Here is a 17,454-nt window from a genome sequence, read left to right as displayed (position 1 = left end):
GGCCTTATTGATCCTGTAATTTATGTTTATTTTCAATGTAGCAGGTGACTCCACTCACATCCTCTTGGGTTGTATCATTGCAGTACCATTTTCAGTTTGAACCATGTGATTGCAACCATTTGCAGGGGAATCACTTTTACTATTTGTGCCAAATTAGATTTACAACATGAAAATTGTCCTGGGCTATTTATTCATTTGTTCATTAGAGCAAGAGTTTCCCCAGCAGCTATTTACCAAGAGACTGAAAAGTCATATTGGTTATTGGTTATTGCCCTGTTCACATTCATTGACATCACATGCATCCTTGAGGTGGTCTAGGGAAAGAATATATTTTATTCCCTTTTCACTGAATCTTTTTCTCTAACATTTTCGCATGGACTACTACTTCTGTTGTTATAAACGTCTTTTAAAAATCAAGGTAAGTAATCCCACATTTTCATAATTACATCAAATTTTGGGGGGGTGTTTATTCTTGGGTTAGGAGTTTAATGTAGTGCTGGAGTTCCCAATGTAGTAAAGTGGGTTAAGAACCTAACTGCAGCAACTTGGTTGGCTGCAGTGGCAGAGTTTGATCCCCTGGCCGCTGCAGTGGGTTATAGAGGATCTGGCACTGGCCACAGCTGCACAGCTGTGGCTCAGATTCAATCCCTGCCCCAGGAACTTCAATATGCTGTGGGTGCGGCTGTTTAAAAAAAAAAAAAAAAAAAAAAGTTTAATGCTGTCCTTGTCACCTACTACAATGGCCATTGCTAGTCATTTGCACTGTTAGTAATACATATAGAACATATTAATGAGGACATTTCCTATAAACAGAATTTCAGCTATTGGTACTGTTTTTTAAAGATGGCAAGAGAAAAAAATGTAAATAATGTGGGTGACTTAGGTCTCTGTTCCACTCAATGAGCATAAGCCTAGAATGAGCATGGAATGGACTTTAGAAATCTGATTTTCCCTTGATGTATCTTAATCCTTACATATTACATGTTCAGAGAAAAATAAAGGTATGGGTTGTCATTACAATGTGGTCCTTAAACACAAGGCAACCTTTACATTTGGTACTCAAAGAAAGGGTGATTTCTTCTATTATTGGATGAAAATTAACTGCGTAGTGCTTGATGAGTAACAATACTATAGCTTAGTAAGTACTATCGTTCCGAGTCCAAGGAATAGGGTACCAGTGGGCACTGATGCCTAAGGTAAATGAAGGGTGAATGATTTATAGGTCCATTCTTCAAAAGTTTACCCATTTATGTCAAGGTCAAATACAGTCCAGAGAACTTTAATGTGATCAAGAAATTACACTAGTTATTTTGACATTTTTAGAAAACAAGAAGTGACACTAGAAGAATGAAGGAATCAAGTTTTGCCCAAATTTTAAAAGTAATACTCAAAGGATGTTTCAAATTTTACAGTGATGAGCTTGAAATTAAAAATAGATGCTTTGTAGCTAATTTTTAACAGAAGTTCTAATAATTAATAAACAGCATTATGAATTTTTAAACTAATCCCCTTTCTCAGTAGGTTCACTGACACATTAGGAGGACATTAATCTGTATCCTGCTTTCAAGAAGACTTAATTTCTCATGATCTTCCAGTAGTCAAGATACAGATTGAATCTCCACTTACAGATGATTGGCAAGTTGATAGCTATCATTCCAGCCAGTTGATATGTATTATGCCTTTCAAGCTTGGTGATATTAACATTTTGGACAAGATAATTGTTTCAAGGAGATTTTCCTGCACACTGTAAGGATGTTTAGAAGCATCCCTACTAGGAGACATCCCTATAAATTCCTGTAGCATTTCCCATAGCAAGGAAAACACCATCCAGACACTACCAATGTTCCCTTTCCCACCCTCCACCCCCACTCAGTGAAGAAGCAATATTTGGAAGGAGGTCTCTTGAGGCCTAGCTAGTATCTTTCCTAGAGAGCACATTTTCACTAAATGTATATAAAATTTGTCAGTGATTTTGTGTCAGAAGACATCATGTGAGATACAAGATAAAAATTTATCTCGCTGGCTAGTATTCAATACAATTGAATACAATCAATTCAACGTGATTCAAGACAACAAATTTCTCATGGATTGATATAAAATCTTGCACTTAAATAGTCAATGTCGCAAGTACAAGTTAAAGGAAACTTGTCTTGGAAAAAATCAGATGATGGTAGTTGATCACGGATTCATTATAGAAAATAACTATTATAAACTTTTTATTTAAAAATTAAGCCTGAAGCATTATTATTATAAAGTTCAAATATAAATATTAGTAAAAGTTAGTAACCTTTGATGCCTCATCATTGAGCTCTAGGCATCTATGCCCCGCAGGTCAAGAATCCTTGATCTGTTTATTAATAATAAAGTTTATACAGATACCATTTTTGAAATGTATTCATTTTAAGGTAAGCTAAATTATGTGCTTTTGATTTAGACATTAAAGTGTGGATTGTTTCCCTGTTGCATTTAAATATGAGTTAATATTAAGAAGAAAATAGCATGTACATAGAACAATGTAGGTACAAAATGGATTAAGCATACATGTTTGAAACTTTTACTATAAAAGAAGGAGAAAAGACCAAACTCATGCTTTTCTGTCAGATTATTTTCAAAAGCCAGAGGTATTTTTGTTTTATGGGGTTTTTTTTTTTTTTTTTTTTTTTTTTTTTGGCTTTTGTCTTTTGTCTTTTTAGGGCTGCACCCGTGGCATAAGGAGGATCCCAGGCTGGGGATCGAATCAGAGCTACAGCTGCCGGCCTACACCACAGCCAAAGCAATGTGGGATACCAGCCAAATCTGTGACCTAGATCACAGCTCATAGCAACACTGGATCCTTAACCCACTGAGCAAGGCCAGGGATCCAACCTGCATCCTCATGGATACTAGTGAGGTTTGTTAACCACTGAGCCACGACAGAAACTCCAAAGCCAGAGTTTTAAAACAGGTACCAACTGTCTGACTAAAACTTACAGAAAGTAACTTTAAGTTTAGATCATCTAATTTCCAAAAAGTCACATTGCTTTTGTGAAAAACAAGTACAGTATTATGGGAAATGAACAAGTATATTCCTTTACACAATTGATTTTTTTGGTATTTTTATTTTCAAATAGCATAACCTGTGCAAATGTTTTTGACATGTTTTCTTGAATTTATTATTATTATGAAAAATAATAATATATAAGTAGCAATTTTTCTTTGCATTTATTTGTGCTAGGCACATTAGTTCTTATTATGTTTATTGCCCTAGGAGGTTAATATCATTATCCTTAATTTACTCAATAGAAAAGTGTGTTAGACAAATTAGGGAAGTTGTAGCTAGTGAGTGATAGTGTTGTAATTTAATCACGAATTTACTTAACCTGAATTAACATCGCTTTTTATAGAGAAAACCATACTTATGAAATTAGCATCTCCATGTTGTTTTCAACTAGTTCTATGAGTTTGTGGTTTCACATATAGCAAGATGAACAGATGTAAACAAAGGTACGTTTAGTGGCTGTATCTTTAAGATATGAGTATAGAGGTGTTTAAAGAATATTAAAATCTAGGAGTTCCCGTCCTGATGCAGTGGTTAACGAATCCAACTAGGAACCATGAGGTTGCGGGTTCGATCCCTGCCCTTGCTCAGTGGGTTAACGATCCAGCGTTGCCGTGAGATGTGGTGTAGGTTGCAGACGTGACTCGGATCCTGCGTTGCTGTGGCTCTGGCATAGGCTGGCAGCTGCAGCTCTGATTCGACCCCTAGCCTGGGAACCTCCATATGCCGCGGGAGCGGCCCAAGAAATGGCAAAAAGACAAAAAATATATATATATATCTATATCTATGTATATATATAGATATATATATATAAATCTAGAAAACACAGATTTAGTGTTCTTTCTCGCTTGCCTAAGGATGGGTTTTCTTTTCAAATGCAGTCTTCCTTATGGTGCCACTTTGTCCCCAAATGGTGTTGTATATACTTTTTAAAAATCAATAAATCCACAGTTGTATTAAGAAATAGTTTATTAACAAAACAGTAAATTCCACTTGCTTAGCATTTCCAATAATGGATAAGTTGGCCTTGCAACAGAAAAACAAAACAAAACAAAACCCTTAGATACCCAATCACACAAAGCACTAGAAGGGCAGGGTCATGTGGCCTTTCTTTGATGTCTTAGGGATTAACCACCTCACACATTATTGTAGTATTTTTTTTTTTAAAGGCAACACATTACATGGATAAAAAAGAAGCATACTCAATCAGAAAAGTTACAGTCTAGAGATGTAATCAAATTTATGCCAGGTAGTGTGAAATCCTCTATTAACTGCCAACTACGCATGGAACCCTGATACACTTGGTATGAAGACACTTGGGACCGTGTTCATGTCTTTTCTCTCCCTAGCTCGTGTTCCTCTCTTTTCTTTCTCCATTCAAAAAGAAAGAAAGAAGAAAAAAAAATTGCTAGATTTTGTGTAGGCCAATAACATTAGAAATAATTTTTTACTAACAGTATTAGACTTTATCATTGAATGAAATTTTAAAATTTATGCTGGAAAGAAACACTGAAATAAATTCCCTCCAACGTGCTTCAGAGATATACTGCTTAAAAATACATTTTTACCTTATTTTCTATCAATTTAGGATCTTTCCGGATGGAATCTCATTCCAGTTCAGTTGATCAAATGGAAGAGCAACCATTTCTTTAAAAAAACTGGAGATGTAAATGAGTGGTTTTGTATTTACCTTCTATTTCACTGGCTTTCCCTGAGTAAGTTGGGATGAGAGGAAAACAATTACAAAAAAAAACTGATGAATTCTTCAACCTGGCAAATTAAAAAAGAAAATCTGAAACACAAGTAATGGATATTAACTTTTAGTTTCATACCTCTACTTTCTGGGTCATGAAAAGCCATTAAGACTGTTCATATGCAATGATTACTTGGCAACCATAGATAGTAGTGATTTGCTATGAATTAAATATTTATTTAAGGTGCTGTATGTCTGCAATCCAGGCCACTTCTTGACTTTTTTTTTTTAATCGACCGAAGTATCACAAAAGATGTTTTGCATTTTTTTGCCTTTTCTGATTAAAGCTAATCGTACAAGTATTCTTCTCTTCTATGAAATCTAGTATCATTCTTCTAGGAAATGTTAAAGTAATGCGACCAATTTTTACTGAGGCATCACCTTCCAATCTAATATTGCATTTCCTTTGCATTACCTTCTCATATTAATTATTTATTGCTGTGAACATCATTTAAACAATATGCAAAAACAAGTATATAATCTATGTTTCTATTATTTAATGTGTGTTAAACTAAAACTATATTTAATGATACATATGGAAAACCAGAAAAGTTAAAGTATAGTCAATAATCAACAGATAATGATTTTCTTAAATGGATAGTAATACAGAATCAAAAATTACTGAAAATACTCTCTTAGTTGAGAAAGTGTTTACTTTCCAAAAACGTTTATCATGCACATCAGATTCAGAGAATATATATATGATTTTATTGGATAAAACATTTTCAGTTGCAGCAGCCAGGTTTAAGGTATAGATCAACCAATTTTCCTTCTATAACTTGCCCACCTAATGGTTCATATTCATGCAGCAATATACCAGTGGTAGTCTGTCTACTTGATAAGAAAAGGTTCCATTTCATTAGGGGCTAAAATCTTCTCGAGGTTTCCTGGGAGCATTATCTCACTGAGGCAGATCACATCATTTGTCATCAATACCTTGGCACAACTATCTCCCTTCTTGCTTTTCAATTTGTCAGTAAATATTCGCTATTATATGTACGTTTGGGTCTTCCATCATATCTGATGGATTCCTCTAGATTTGTGTGTGTGCATGTGTGCATATGTGTGATTGTGAATGGGGAATGTATGTGGGAAATGTGAGTATTTTGGGGAGAAAAAAGATTATAAGATACATATGTATTTATTTTACCTTCTAATTCACACCTTTCATACAAATACTAAAACTTAATTGCAACAGAATGAAGGCTGTACATGTATAAGAAAAAAAAGGAGCTGAGTCTTTTTATATACATTCATACATATTTTCCTTAGAATAAACACTACATTGTAATTTTGTTTTTTAAAAAAAGTAATTGTGGCAATTTATAATGGTGGCAAAAAAAAAAAAACAAACCCTGGAATAATTGTTGCTCTGATGTCATAAAATTCCCTATACTTAGCAACACTTATAACATTGAATTTACCAAAAATGGCTGAAGAGCAGAGATATATTTTGCATTTTCTATACAACAGGCTATAAAACGTCACTTATCACAGTCCAGAAAGCACACAGAGATGGATTTTATATAAACATATGTAATAACATATTAAGCGTGCATGAAAATTTCCCAATGATTGCCTCTATGCCCTCAATTTTTGTTTTGAAATTTTCGTGTGAAAATGTGCCTTATATTTCACATTGTTGAAAATAAGGTCTCCATACTTTATTTTTTCCCTCACAACCAGAAAGGGGCTTTTTGAACATGTTCCTACATAAGTCTTCAAAAAAGCCAGCACTTTGTTTCAAATGCAAGTTCCAGCCACTGCTCCAGCTGCACCAGGTGGCAAACTCTTAAAAAGTCTGCAGGTTGAGTCACTCAAAATGACAGTCTTCTCTGGCAATCAGACTAACTGACTTCTCAGGAAAGCGCTAGCACTTTGGCTAAATCCAGGATCATAGGTAGCTTCTTTTTTTCGTGTTGTGTTTTGTGTTGTTTTTGTGTTGTGCCTCCTGATGTTGTAATACTCCTTTGCTTTATGAATGCGTGCGGTCATCACTGTCTTTTAGAAGTGTTCCGGCAACATAAAGACAGTCAGAGTAAATTAAAACACTGTGAATGTTAGGGAATTTATTGGCCCCTGTTTGGTTTGTTGTTGTTGTTGTTTTGTTGTTGTTGGTTTTTTTTTTTTTTTTCATTTTTTGGAGAAACAAGAGTATGAGATACTTGTTTTTATTTTTTAAAAACAGTCTTTCCTTCCTGATTGCATTCCCTGTCTTCTTTTGTATGTGCTTCATAAAAAGGAAAGTAAATAAGTTTATATTATGTCTCAGATAAAATGAAGACTATTTCTATACCAGAGTCCTTTTAAGATCTTAGGATCAGACATAATACTCTTTATCCTTGTTTTTCTTGTTTTTGTTGGCGCTTTTTGCACTGCTTGGTTGTTTCTCCTTTACAACAGCCCCATTGGACTGTGCTGAGTTACTGATGTAGTTTCGACTCTCATCCACGTGGTACGAACCTTCATCCCGGTTTCGGTATTTGTACATGGCGTAGAGGAGGATGAGGATGCACAGGGCGGCAGCTGCCACGATCCCCACAACCATGCCTGTGGTGCTGCTGGACTCCCGGATCACTTCTGCTGAGCCTGGGTATGGCTCTCTTCCGCCTGCCCGGGTTGGGTTGGCTATAGGAAAGAGGGTGAGAAAAAAATACCATGCGATTATTGAGTTTCCAAAATGCCAGAGAGCAAAAGTAACATTTACCAACATTTACTACCTATTTCCATGCCTAATGGAAGAGTACCTACTGCTTTAGGAAAAGGATGCTGATGCTAAATGTAGCATTTCCTGTGTCTTATTCTCACTAGAAACTAAGGGCTATGAACCAAAGCACTGGGAGAGACCTGTTTCCATCTTTTCTTTTTCAATTTTGTTAACAGTGTCTCATAAGAGCAGCTCCAAATAGGCTCCTGGTAACTCTAAAGGACCAAATTGATGCGTAAGGTGAAAAACAATAAACCCACTGTGGAAAATAAAAGCATAACATCATAATGACCTTCCCCCATAATTTTAGAGAGTATCATTTTAAGAATCAAATTGATGTTGGTACAGAATGCATTTGGGCTAACTCTAGACTGAATTAGGATAGCTAAATTTAGAATTACCTTAGAAATCATATTGCCTCCTACTGCAGTGAATACGGTACTGAGCAGTAAAATAAACCATTCTGAATAGTCTAACTGCCTACTCTTAAAAGCGTTATTTTAGTCATATCTTTATAAACTAAAACAAAACTAACTTCCTTCTTTGTTGGAGGTTTATTTGTTTACACAACTATGTATGTATGTTATTCATTCCCTGGCAGTGGTTGAGTAATCACCAAGGCTAAATTTGAGAGGAGAAAGCAAGAAAATATTTTAAAATATTTTAAAGACCATCTAGATATGGCTTTGAGCCAAAATTCAGTTCCTAATAGATGATCATACATAAAGGACTGGCTGCCCCACTTCTATTCAAGTGACAAAACCCTCATTCAGTCTTTTCAAAGAATAAAATTCTTCCTTGGATACAAGAGGTAGATCAACATTAATATCTTCTCCAAGGCCTAGTCAGGCATTGAAATTGAAAGTAGATAGGGAGAAAAAGTCCTAGGATTTAGTGTGTAGATTAGAGGAGGGAGGAGCAGCTTTTCTCCTTTACATAATAAACATTATTATTACTATTTAAAAGAAAAGCAATTATAGAAAGAGAAGATTCTATCACCATCTCTGTTCCCAGACCATTTCTCTCCATGGATTGTGTTTTCTTTCTCTGACTCTCCACTCTCTCCCTGTTTTATAGAAAAAGATTGCTTTTCATATGTAACTGATTAAAAGTGCTATAATTTTCAAAACATTATTCTTTGCAAATTACGCAAAGAGAATGTAAGTAATCTCAAGACTGCACAGATACTGAATATACATGTATGTGTGTAGGTGTGGAAGTGTGTGTGGAGATACATAAATCAGAAATTGAACAGTTTAAAAAGACTAAAATGTTACTTCTATTGCACTATCATTAAACATCATTTAGTAATTAATTTTTATATTTCTACAAAAGTTTCTATTAATTTCTGGGAATCACCTACCATACAGCACTACATTGCTTTGTAAATTCATTTTCAAACGTCACCAAGTTTTCTTTGCCTAAATGTGGGTTTCTTGCCATCCCTTTCCTTTCCTTCCCCAAATAAAGCCTTACAAATATAGCCGCTAACAAAGTAATAGCTCTCAGTCTCAAAACAACAATACTTTGTGTTCTGGAACTACCAAATGTAGCAAGTGAAATCTTTCTATGCAGAATATATGACTGCTTGTTTTACAAAAAGCTCATGTAATGTTGATGAATAAAAAGCCTTGGAGTTGCTTCCGCGGCCAAAGCAGAAGGAGACGAAGACTATAATCCACAGCATTTGATTACAGGAAATTAATTTCCTTGCAAGAAGAATAGAACCTACCTTGGGAACTCTGTCACCACCTGACAAACCAAAGGTGGCACTTTTTCTTTCAAACACAGTCATCTTACCCCACGTCCGCCAATTAGCTCAGCTGCTAACTTTTCCTAAATGACAACTTTCTACCTGCTCATTTTGTGGAGCATTCTTTTACCTGGCTGTCTCAAAAGCTGGAAAAGGGGTTTTGTTTAAATGTTACCTAAATCACTCCCCCCCAACCTGACGGAATGCTTTCATTTTAAACACATTTTCCTAATTACCTCACTTTGTCTGTCAGAAAAGAATGGGGAGAATGGAGATGAAATCCTGATCATATAGCTCTTGATATACTTGAGAGTTTTAATGGAATGCAGGGTTTACATTCTCCCAACAAAGACATATATGTATGTTTTTTCCAGTTAGGAACTGACATTATAAATGGACAATCTTATCAAACAATTTTAATTTTATTTTTGTCTGCTCCAGTATTTTTGATATGTTTTTACAACTACAGAAGTAGTGCACCAAAACTAAATTGATGTTAAAACTAGAATGAGGTTGCAAAGACCAAAGCAAAGCCTCAAGTGCTTTAATTGTGCCATAGAGCCATTTGAGAAATACCTCCTGTTTAAGGAAAATATTTGTCTTTTTTCCAACTCCAACCAAAATGTTGCGCCACAGGCAGACCTAAAAACATATCTGTAATCCATATGCAAACAAAGATTCCAAATAGGTAGCCTATCAACCCCTATCCCCCCACAAACCCAGTGATGAAACATTTTATTTATTTTTTTCTCTGATTCACATTAAAATTAACAACCACACAGGTATTATTATACGTCTTTTTGGAATATACATTTGCTTCTATACCTAATTGATTATTTAACAATTTTTTTCTGTTTATGCTTCAAAGCAGAAGGTCAAGTGATATTTTTCTTAACTTCTGTGCAAAGATCAGAAGTAATTATACATTTAAGTGTTAATGGGACATCTCTCCCAGATGTGCCATAAAAGACTAGAGAAATTTAAATATTTTCATGAATTACAAATGTGGTTTCCCTTACTGATTGTCATGAAAGGTTTACTTTGATAATCACTGAAAAATTTCTGAGGAATTTCATATTAATTTAAATGTAGAGAATAGCATAAATGGCTAAAAGGCTAACTGCCTTTTTATGTAATTTGGTTAAAAAAAAAAAAACAGTCATTTCTTAACCATTCATGACAACATGAAGAAACAAATTTAATCAGATAACTCCACAAGCAATTCTTAAATTTTATGGATTTATTTTGCATTCCCTTATACTTCCTCATAAACTAAATCAAGACCTTCTAAATAATTTTTAAAGGTCTACAATGTGGTTTTTTCTCAGTAGTGCTAAAAAAACAAATGAACTCAGTTTTACTCTCCCTCTGTCTCCTCTGTTAAGCAAATGATGAGAACACTTAGAAAGCAGGTAACAGACAACATAAGAGAGGAGCTGAAAGAATGGAATAGGTACAAATTAGCAATCAGTCCTTGAATGGTCAAAAGTTAACTGATTTGTAGGTAACACTAAGCTAATGCAGCCAATTCATTATACTGGGCTCAGAGGCACAAAGAGCTCAGATCAATGGGAAATTTCAGTAGGACTAATGATGGACATTGAATAAGCCAAGGCATTTACATGTTATTTGGTGTAACTGGAAATGGGCAAGTATTCAGCCTCACTGGCGGCACCCGCACACTGATTTGAGGCTAGGTTGCTAGAAAAAAATGAAGTACAGTAGATGAAATATTCCACTTGTTTATGCCCTTTTATACTCTGTTTTAATGGTTCATAAAGTAAAGAATTCATTATGAATAATACATAGTTTATGTGAACACTATAATAATAGATTCTCACAGTTTTCCCATGTAATTCAGACTACCTCCATTTTACTTAAGGATGCTGGTCATCATATACCCTTCAGAAAAACAAACAGAGCGCTAGGTCTACTGCACACAGGGAAAGTGCATGTGCACACCTTAATGGCACTGTGAAGGCTTTTGAGTTGGGGGGTATTTGTGCCCAAGTGACTCAAAAGCTATTGATTACAGTGGTGAGGACAAAAGGCTGTCACAGGGTTATAACATCTTTCATTAAAGCCATTTTTCACCCAAATGGCTACGGAAATGTTCCTGGGACTTGAGTACAGGTAGTGCTATCTTAAGGATGGATGAAAATTGATGTTTAATTCCCCCTCTCTTTCTTCCTCTCTCAAATATTTGGCAAAATCTGATGGTCTTTAATTTTCCACATGGTCTGCTTTGGCCCAGATTTAGCAAGAATCCTGTAAGTTAACTCGATGAATTTTCTTGTTTTTCATTGTTGAATTATTATTGCGATCACTTAGATAGGCATATTCTTCCAGGTGCCAGGACAGTTATTAACATATTTTTGCATTATACCCTAAAGCAATTTATTCCTATCAGATGATAATTCATTGTGGAAAATGCACAGTAAGTGCAAAAGACATATTCCGCTGCCTTGTCACATAAAAAGAATAATAAATGCATTTGATGCTCTGCATAATAAATTAAAAAGTGAAATACTGAAAATTTTAACTCAAACTTGCTGAAGAGTTATTTTAAAACTACCACCACAGAAAAAGAAATTGTCCTGACGTACATTCTTTCTTTATTTTTGACAGTCCTTGGCACTGTATCTGTGAAAGAACTTTATTTTCCCCAATAGGAACTAATTTAGATCCAGTTAAGAAACACCATAGAACAGAGGTTTCCAGATGGTTCAGCGGGTTAGGCATTCAGTGTTTTCACTGCAGTGGTGCAGGTCGCTGCAGTGAGGGTTTGAACCCTGGCCTGGGAACTTCTGCATGCCACGGGTGCAGCCAAAAACAAAAACAAAAACAAAAAACAAAAAAAAAAAGGAAAAAAAAAAAAAGAAACTACCATACAACAAACAAGTTTAAGAGACACACTAGGCCATAGTACAGAGTGGAGAGGACTGTGGCAAGTCTGATTTCTCTGGCTTCTGTCACCCATGCCATGCTCCTACCTATTCATTTCACTTCCTCCCCCACTCCCTCCCTCTTCTGTGAATCCCTCTCCCAGCTCCTGACTTAACCTTCTAAGTGGCCCTCAGAGAGCACAGTGGGTGTGTCCCTCCCCACTCAGGCAAATGAAGAGGGCCAGGCTGGCCGAGGTCAGGACTCTGTCTCTGGGAGTTAGTGTGTTACTTAGCAAGGTGTTCAATAAGTGACAAAACTCACTGACAAGTTCCTAATTTCACACCACACTTTAAACCTGTCCCTACTAACAACAACAACAACGAAAGTCTCAACGTGATTAGTTCACCAGAACAGCTTTGGTGCTTTATATTGGCACCCCTCACGTGAATTTAATATTCTAAATTTGCTGACAGTAAAATTACAGGTGTTACCAAAAGAAATATTTCATTACCAATTAAAAAAATGTTATACTCTGAAGATGGGGGTGTGAGGAACACATTAAGCCATTCAGCTTTGCGCTGAAACCTGTGTTGACCAGTTTGCCACTGTTTGATTGTGTCTGGTCATAACCTTGGTCTACGCACAGGGGCAGAATAAAGCCCTCATTTACTTACCAAGATGATTCACAACTGAAGCTCTGAAATAACTCTGGGAGTTCTTGTCATGACTCAGAAGGTTAAGAACCCAACATAGCGTCCATGAAACTGCAGGTTCAATCCGAGCCTAGCTCAATGGGTTAAGGATACAGTTCTGCCACAAGCTGCAGTGTAGGTCACAGATGCAACTTGGATTTGGTGTTGCTGTGGCTGTGGCATAGGCCTCAGCTGCAGCTCTGATTCAACCCCAAGCCCAGGAACTTCCATGTGCCACCAGTGTAGCTGTAAAAAAAAAAAATAATAAAATAAAATAAAATAAAATAAAATAAAATAAAATAAAATAACTCTGCATTTCGAAAGGTAAATTTTTGAACATGAATTTTTCCAAGAGGTTTCACTATGCAATGGAAAGCATTTGACATCCTTTAGTTATTCTTTCTGAGACTGGAAACAGCAATCAAATGCTTTGATTAAAAAACAAAACTGCTCTTAATTTATGTTTTTACAACACTGAATGAGAAACAATGCTAAAAGTCCTAATTCCTGTCACTTAAAATGAGAGTTTGGTTGGCTGTGGGACCTTGTATTTCCAATGATGGGTTCACCAAGGCAGTAACTGTCATCAGATGCTCTTTTTTATCACTCAAATTGCCTCTTTTATGAAACTATTTTGTATATTTGGATGAGCAGTTCTTTCACTGGAATCTTATTATATTTATGTTGTTTCTAAAGTTAGTTTTGCAGGGTGAGATTATAGTTTCCACGCAATTTTTATTGCTCGTTTTATTTCTTCAATACAGACTGTAGTGTACAGGTACATCATCAACCATGACCCTGTTACCTCAACAATGAAACGAGAATTTCACTATTTACTGATAACAATGAAACTTCAGCTTTTGAGTGTGAAGGAAAAAAAAAAACTGTAAGAAATTATCAATTTGGAGAAATAATAAAGAATAAAACATACTGATATTAAAAAAATGAAAGTCGAGCTATATATTTCAGATCAGGAGGGGAGATAAAAGATTGTAAAACTCCCTAATGCTCAAAAATATACCTCCTGTTTTACAATAATCCTCTTAAAAAAAACTGTTAAAATATGCATTTACTAGTTTTTTCTCAGTTAAGAGCCTCTGATCAGTCTTCCTGGTTTTATCATAGATTAAACTACAAGTAATCAATTTTAAATTTCTGTCTCCACTCCACCGAAGAAAAAGAGTTGCCTAAAATGATCTCATTAAACCAGAGTTCTGTACTGTGTCTTAATAGATGTGAAAGTTATTATAATTCTAGACCAGCCTTGAAAATGGTTTCAGATTTATAAGGGAAGATTTGACTTTTCCAGTAGCCAGTTTCATTAATACTGTGAAAAGAAAATTGGAATTGTAGGCTCCTGTGGTGTTTGTAAATTGAGATTAGCACAGTTTTTTCGTTTTTTTTTTTTTTACCCATTGCCCCCAAAATTATTATTTTTCTTCATTTTTGTGTTTCAATACAACATAGGCCAAAAGAAATAATTATGATGTAACCACTCACAAGAATGCAAATGTAAATACCACAATTACAGGAAAGCAGGTAGGCAATGATTTAGTATGATATGCACTAATTGCAACTCACACTGTGGTTTTCTGAGAGGTGATGAATGCTGGATGTTTCAAGTCCCTCCCATCTTCATCTTCCCTTCCTACCAACTCCACCTGTCACGAGACATGTTTCTACAATATTTTCTTAGCTTCTTTGCTGAAAAGTCCATCTTGTCCTGCTTTACTTTTACCCCATCTCCCTGCTTGAAAAACAGTCCCAGTGCTGGTAAATGACTTAAGCTTAGGCACAAAGACCTAAAGGCATAAGTTAATCATAGGGTCAGCTGAATGAGGATGTAAGGCGTTGGTCTAGGCATGCCAGACCAGACCTGTGCCTAGCATGGTATGTCCTCTTAAGAATAAGAGAAAGAGGAACCTCATGGTCCCAAGTGGTTTTTGAGCGGTTGTTAGCAGAATATGCATTAGCAAAGAGAACCAAGGTGCAAACCTAGGCACACTGGTTGCCACAGATAGACATGCCATTGGAAGAAGCACAGTGATGATTCTCTGGAATGTTATGCATAGACAGCTAAGGCCAAGCTTCCTCAAATGCTAATGATTGTTAAATGCCTAAAGGTCAGAGTAAAAGCTTAACCATGTACCAGCTATGTGACTTTTAAAATAATAAAAGAACTTATAAAATAATTAAAAAAAAAACTATATCCTGCACCTATAGACCCCTCCTCAATTGATGTAATCCTAAAGAGCACAATAAAAGCAGTGTGGTTTCTTGAGGTGGCACTCTTGGTCCCTGAGACCTTGAGTACCCCAGTTCCTACCTTTGCTTAATATACATGTCTCTGTATCTTGTTTTAGGTTAACTTTTTCCTTAAGTTTCACAGCACCCATTCTTCAGCCCCAACCTGCTGAGCTGGTCTCGGCACCACCCATATCCCATACATTTTGACATATCCTATTATGTGTCAGACGAAAGTCTTGAGAGAAGTTATATCTGATGCATTTCAACCCTTACGCATTCCACTGAAGATTTCAAAAGAACTTAGAAATCAAAAAGCCTTTACCAACTGCCTGGCTGCAGGGACTAGCATTTTTCTCTGCTACTTTCAAAGCCACCAAAGCATGTGTTTTGAAAAGAAATGCAGGGGCCACCATTTTGGGATTGAGGGGATCCTAATCTCCACCAGCAGTCTAGGCACTGCATGAGAAAGGGTGCCAGTCACAGAAAAGTTCATCACGTGCCTCGAGTATAGGGAGCACCAGCTAGGACAGCTACTGCCTCAAATGGCACCACAAGGAACTGAAAAAGCGACAATCACACCCTATGTTACTCTGGTGATACTGAAAACAAATAGACCACATGCTCATGGCTGTGTATCCACAGTTTAGTAATCTGCAAGCTGCACAGACTTTTTAAAAATATGGTCATTATGCCCATAAGGTTTAATTAGAACACTAAAATTGTCATGATGTTTACTAAAGTATCAATATGACTCATGTCCTCGTGGATGTTCATGGCCTGATCATAACCACCAACATTTTTTTTTTCCACTGTATAGCATGGGGACCAAGTTACACATACATGTATACATAATTTTTTCTCCCATTGTCGTGTTGCGAGGTAAGTATCTAGACATAGTTCTCAGTGCTACACAGCAGGATCTCATTGTAAATCCATTCCAAGAGCAATAGTTTGCATCTGTTACCCCAAGTTCCCCATCCCTCCGACTCTTTCCCTCTCTCCCTGGGCAACCACAAGTCTATTCTTCAAGTCTATGATTTTCTTTTCTGTGGAAATGTTCATTTGTGCTGTATATTAGTTATAAGTGATATCATATGGTATTTGTCTTTTTCTGACTTATTTCACTTAGTATAAGAGTCTCTAGTTCCATCCATGTTGCTTCAAATGGCATTATTTCATTCTTTTTTATGGCTGAGTAGTATTCCATTGTGTATATACCACACCTTCCTAACTCAATTGTCTGTCAGTGGACATTTGGGCTGTTTCCATGTCTTGGTTATTGTGAATAGCGCTGCAATGAACATGTGGGTGCATGTGTTTTTTCTAAGGAAGGTTTTGTCTGGATATATGCCCAAGAGTGGGACTGCTGGGTCATACGGTAGTTCTATGTATAGACTTCTAAGTTACCTCCATACTGTCTCATAACCACCAACTTAAATGTGTCTTCCATTTCTTTCAAAGAAAGTTACAGTCATAATTTGATTGTTGTCTCCAAGTCCCACATATACCAATAAAAGTTCTACCTTCATGCTTGGCTCATTATGATCTTTTTTTCTGGCCTGGCTGAATACTACTTTTTTCTCAAGGCTTAGCTCAAATGCTCCATCTTTTATGATGCTTCCCCTAAGACGATTCACTCCTGTGCATCAATTACATGGCAGGCTATAATTATGTTCCAGGGACAATACTGGGTCCTTGAGGTAGGATAGCTAACCAAGCACCTTTGAGGTCCGCCCTCATGGAAATATAATGATGGAAAGAGACACACAACAGAGAATCACACAGTTAGGCTATAAGTAGTACTGGAACATGTGGTGTGATAAAGAAAATGGAAGGTACCAGGAGGAGTACCTGAATTAGACTGGGTGTCAGATAGACTTTTCTGAGGTTGTAACATTTATGTTGAGACCTGGAAAATGAGCAGAGAGTAGCCCAGTGAAAAGTGGGTGGAACCATCTTCTAATTAGAAGGAACCACATGTGGAATGGCCTTAAGGAAGAAAAGAGTTTGCTTTTCAGGAATTAAACAAATGGCAGAATGATGGCAGCATTTTGAGTTTTGAGGGAAAGTGAGAAAAAATATGAGGATGAACATGAAGCTTACATAGATTGTAGACCATGGAATGAAGCCATAAAGGAAAAGAACATCGTATTTGACTCCGTAAATAATAATAGTTTTACTTGGAAAAGGGTGTCACTAACAAAGTGAAAATGCAGATGAGAAAAGAGAGAAGAAATAGCTGTAGTACAGATGCCAGACCATGAGTTAACACCACTAAAATATAAAGAGCATGTAACAACTGCCATGTAAAAAGGCAAAAACTCACTAGAAGAATGTACAAAAATACACAGAAACAAGTGGAGACCAGGAGATGCAAAC

The 17,454-nt window shown here is 36.2% G+C and overlaps 1 protein-coding gene across 50 annotated transcripts in view; it reads right to left on the bottom strand.

Moving 5' to 3' along the window:
- Positions 1–3,988: 3,988 nt before the first annotated feature.
- Positions 3,989–17,454, bottom strand: part of NRXN1 (neurexin 1) — a 1,114,648-nt gene continuing 1,101,182 nt past the window's right edge. For all 50 annotated transcript variants that reach the window (XM_021088237.2, XM_085019302.1, XM_085019323.1 and 47 more), the window contains one exon: positions 3,989–7,418. In XM_021088237.2, coding sequence (XP_020943896.1) covers positions 7,111–7,418 — 308 coding nt within the window. In that variant the 3' untranslated portion in view covers positions 3,989–7,110. The remainder of the gene's footprint in view (positions 7,419–17,454) is intronic.

Source organism: Sus scrofa, chromosome 3, assembly GCF_054392235.1.
Source record: "Sus scrofa isolate SSC_HxYL_T2T_F1_AM1 chromosome 3, Sscrofa_HxYL_maternal_Yorkshire_Landrace_v2.0, whole genome shotgun sequence".
Lineage (NCBI taxonomy): Eukaryota > Metazoa > Chordata > Mammalia > Artiodactyla > Suidae > Sus > Sus scrofa.
The sequence above is the reverse complement of the archived record's forward strand: the minus strand, read 5'-3'. Positions and strand labels throughout refer to the sequence as shown.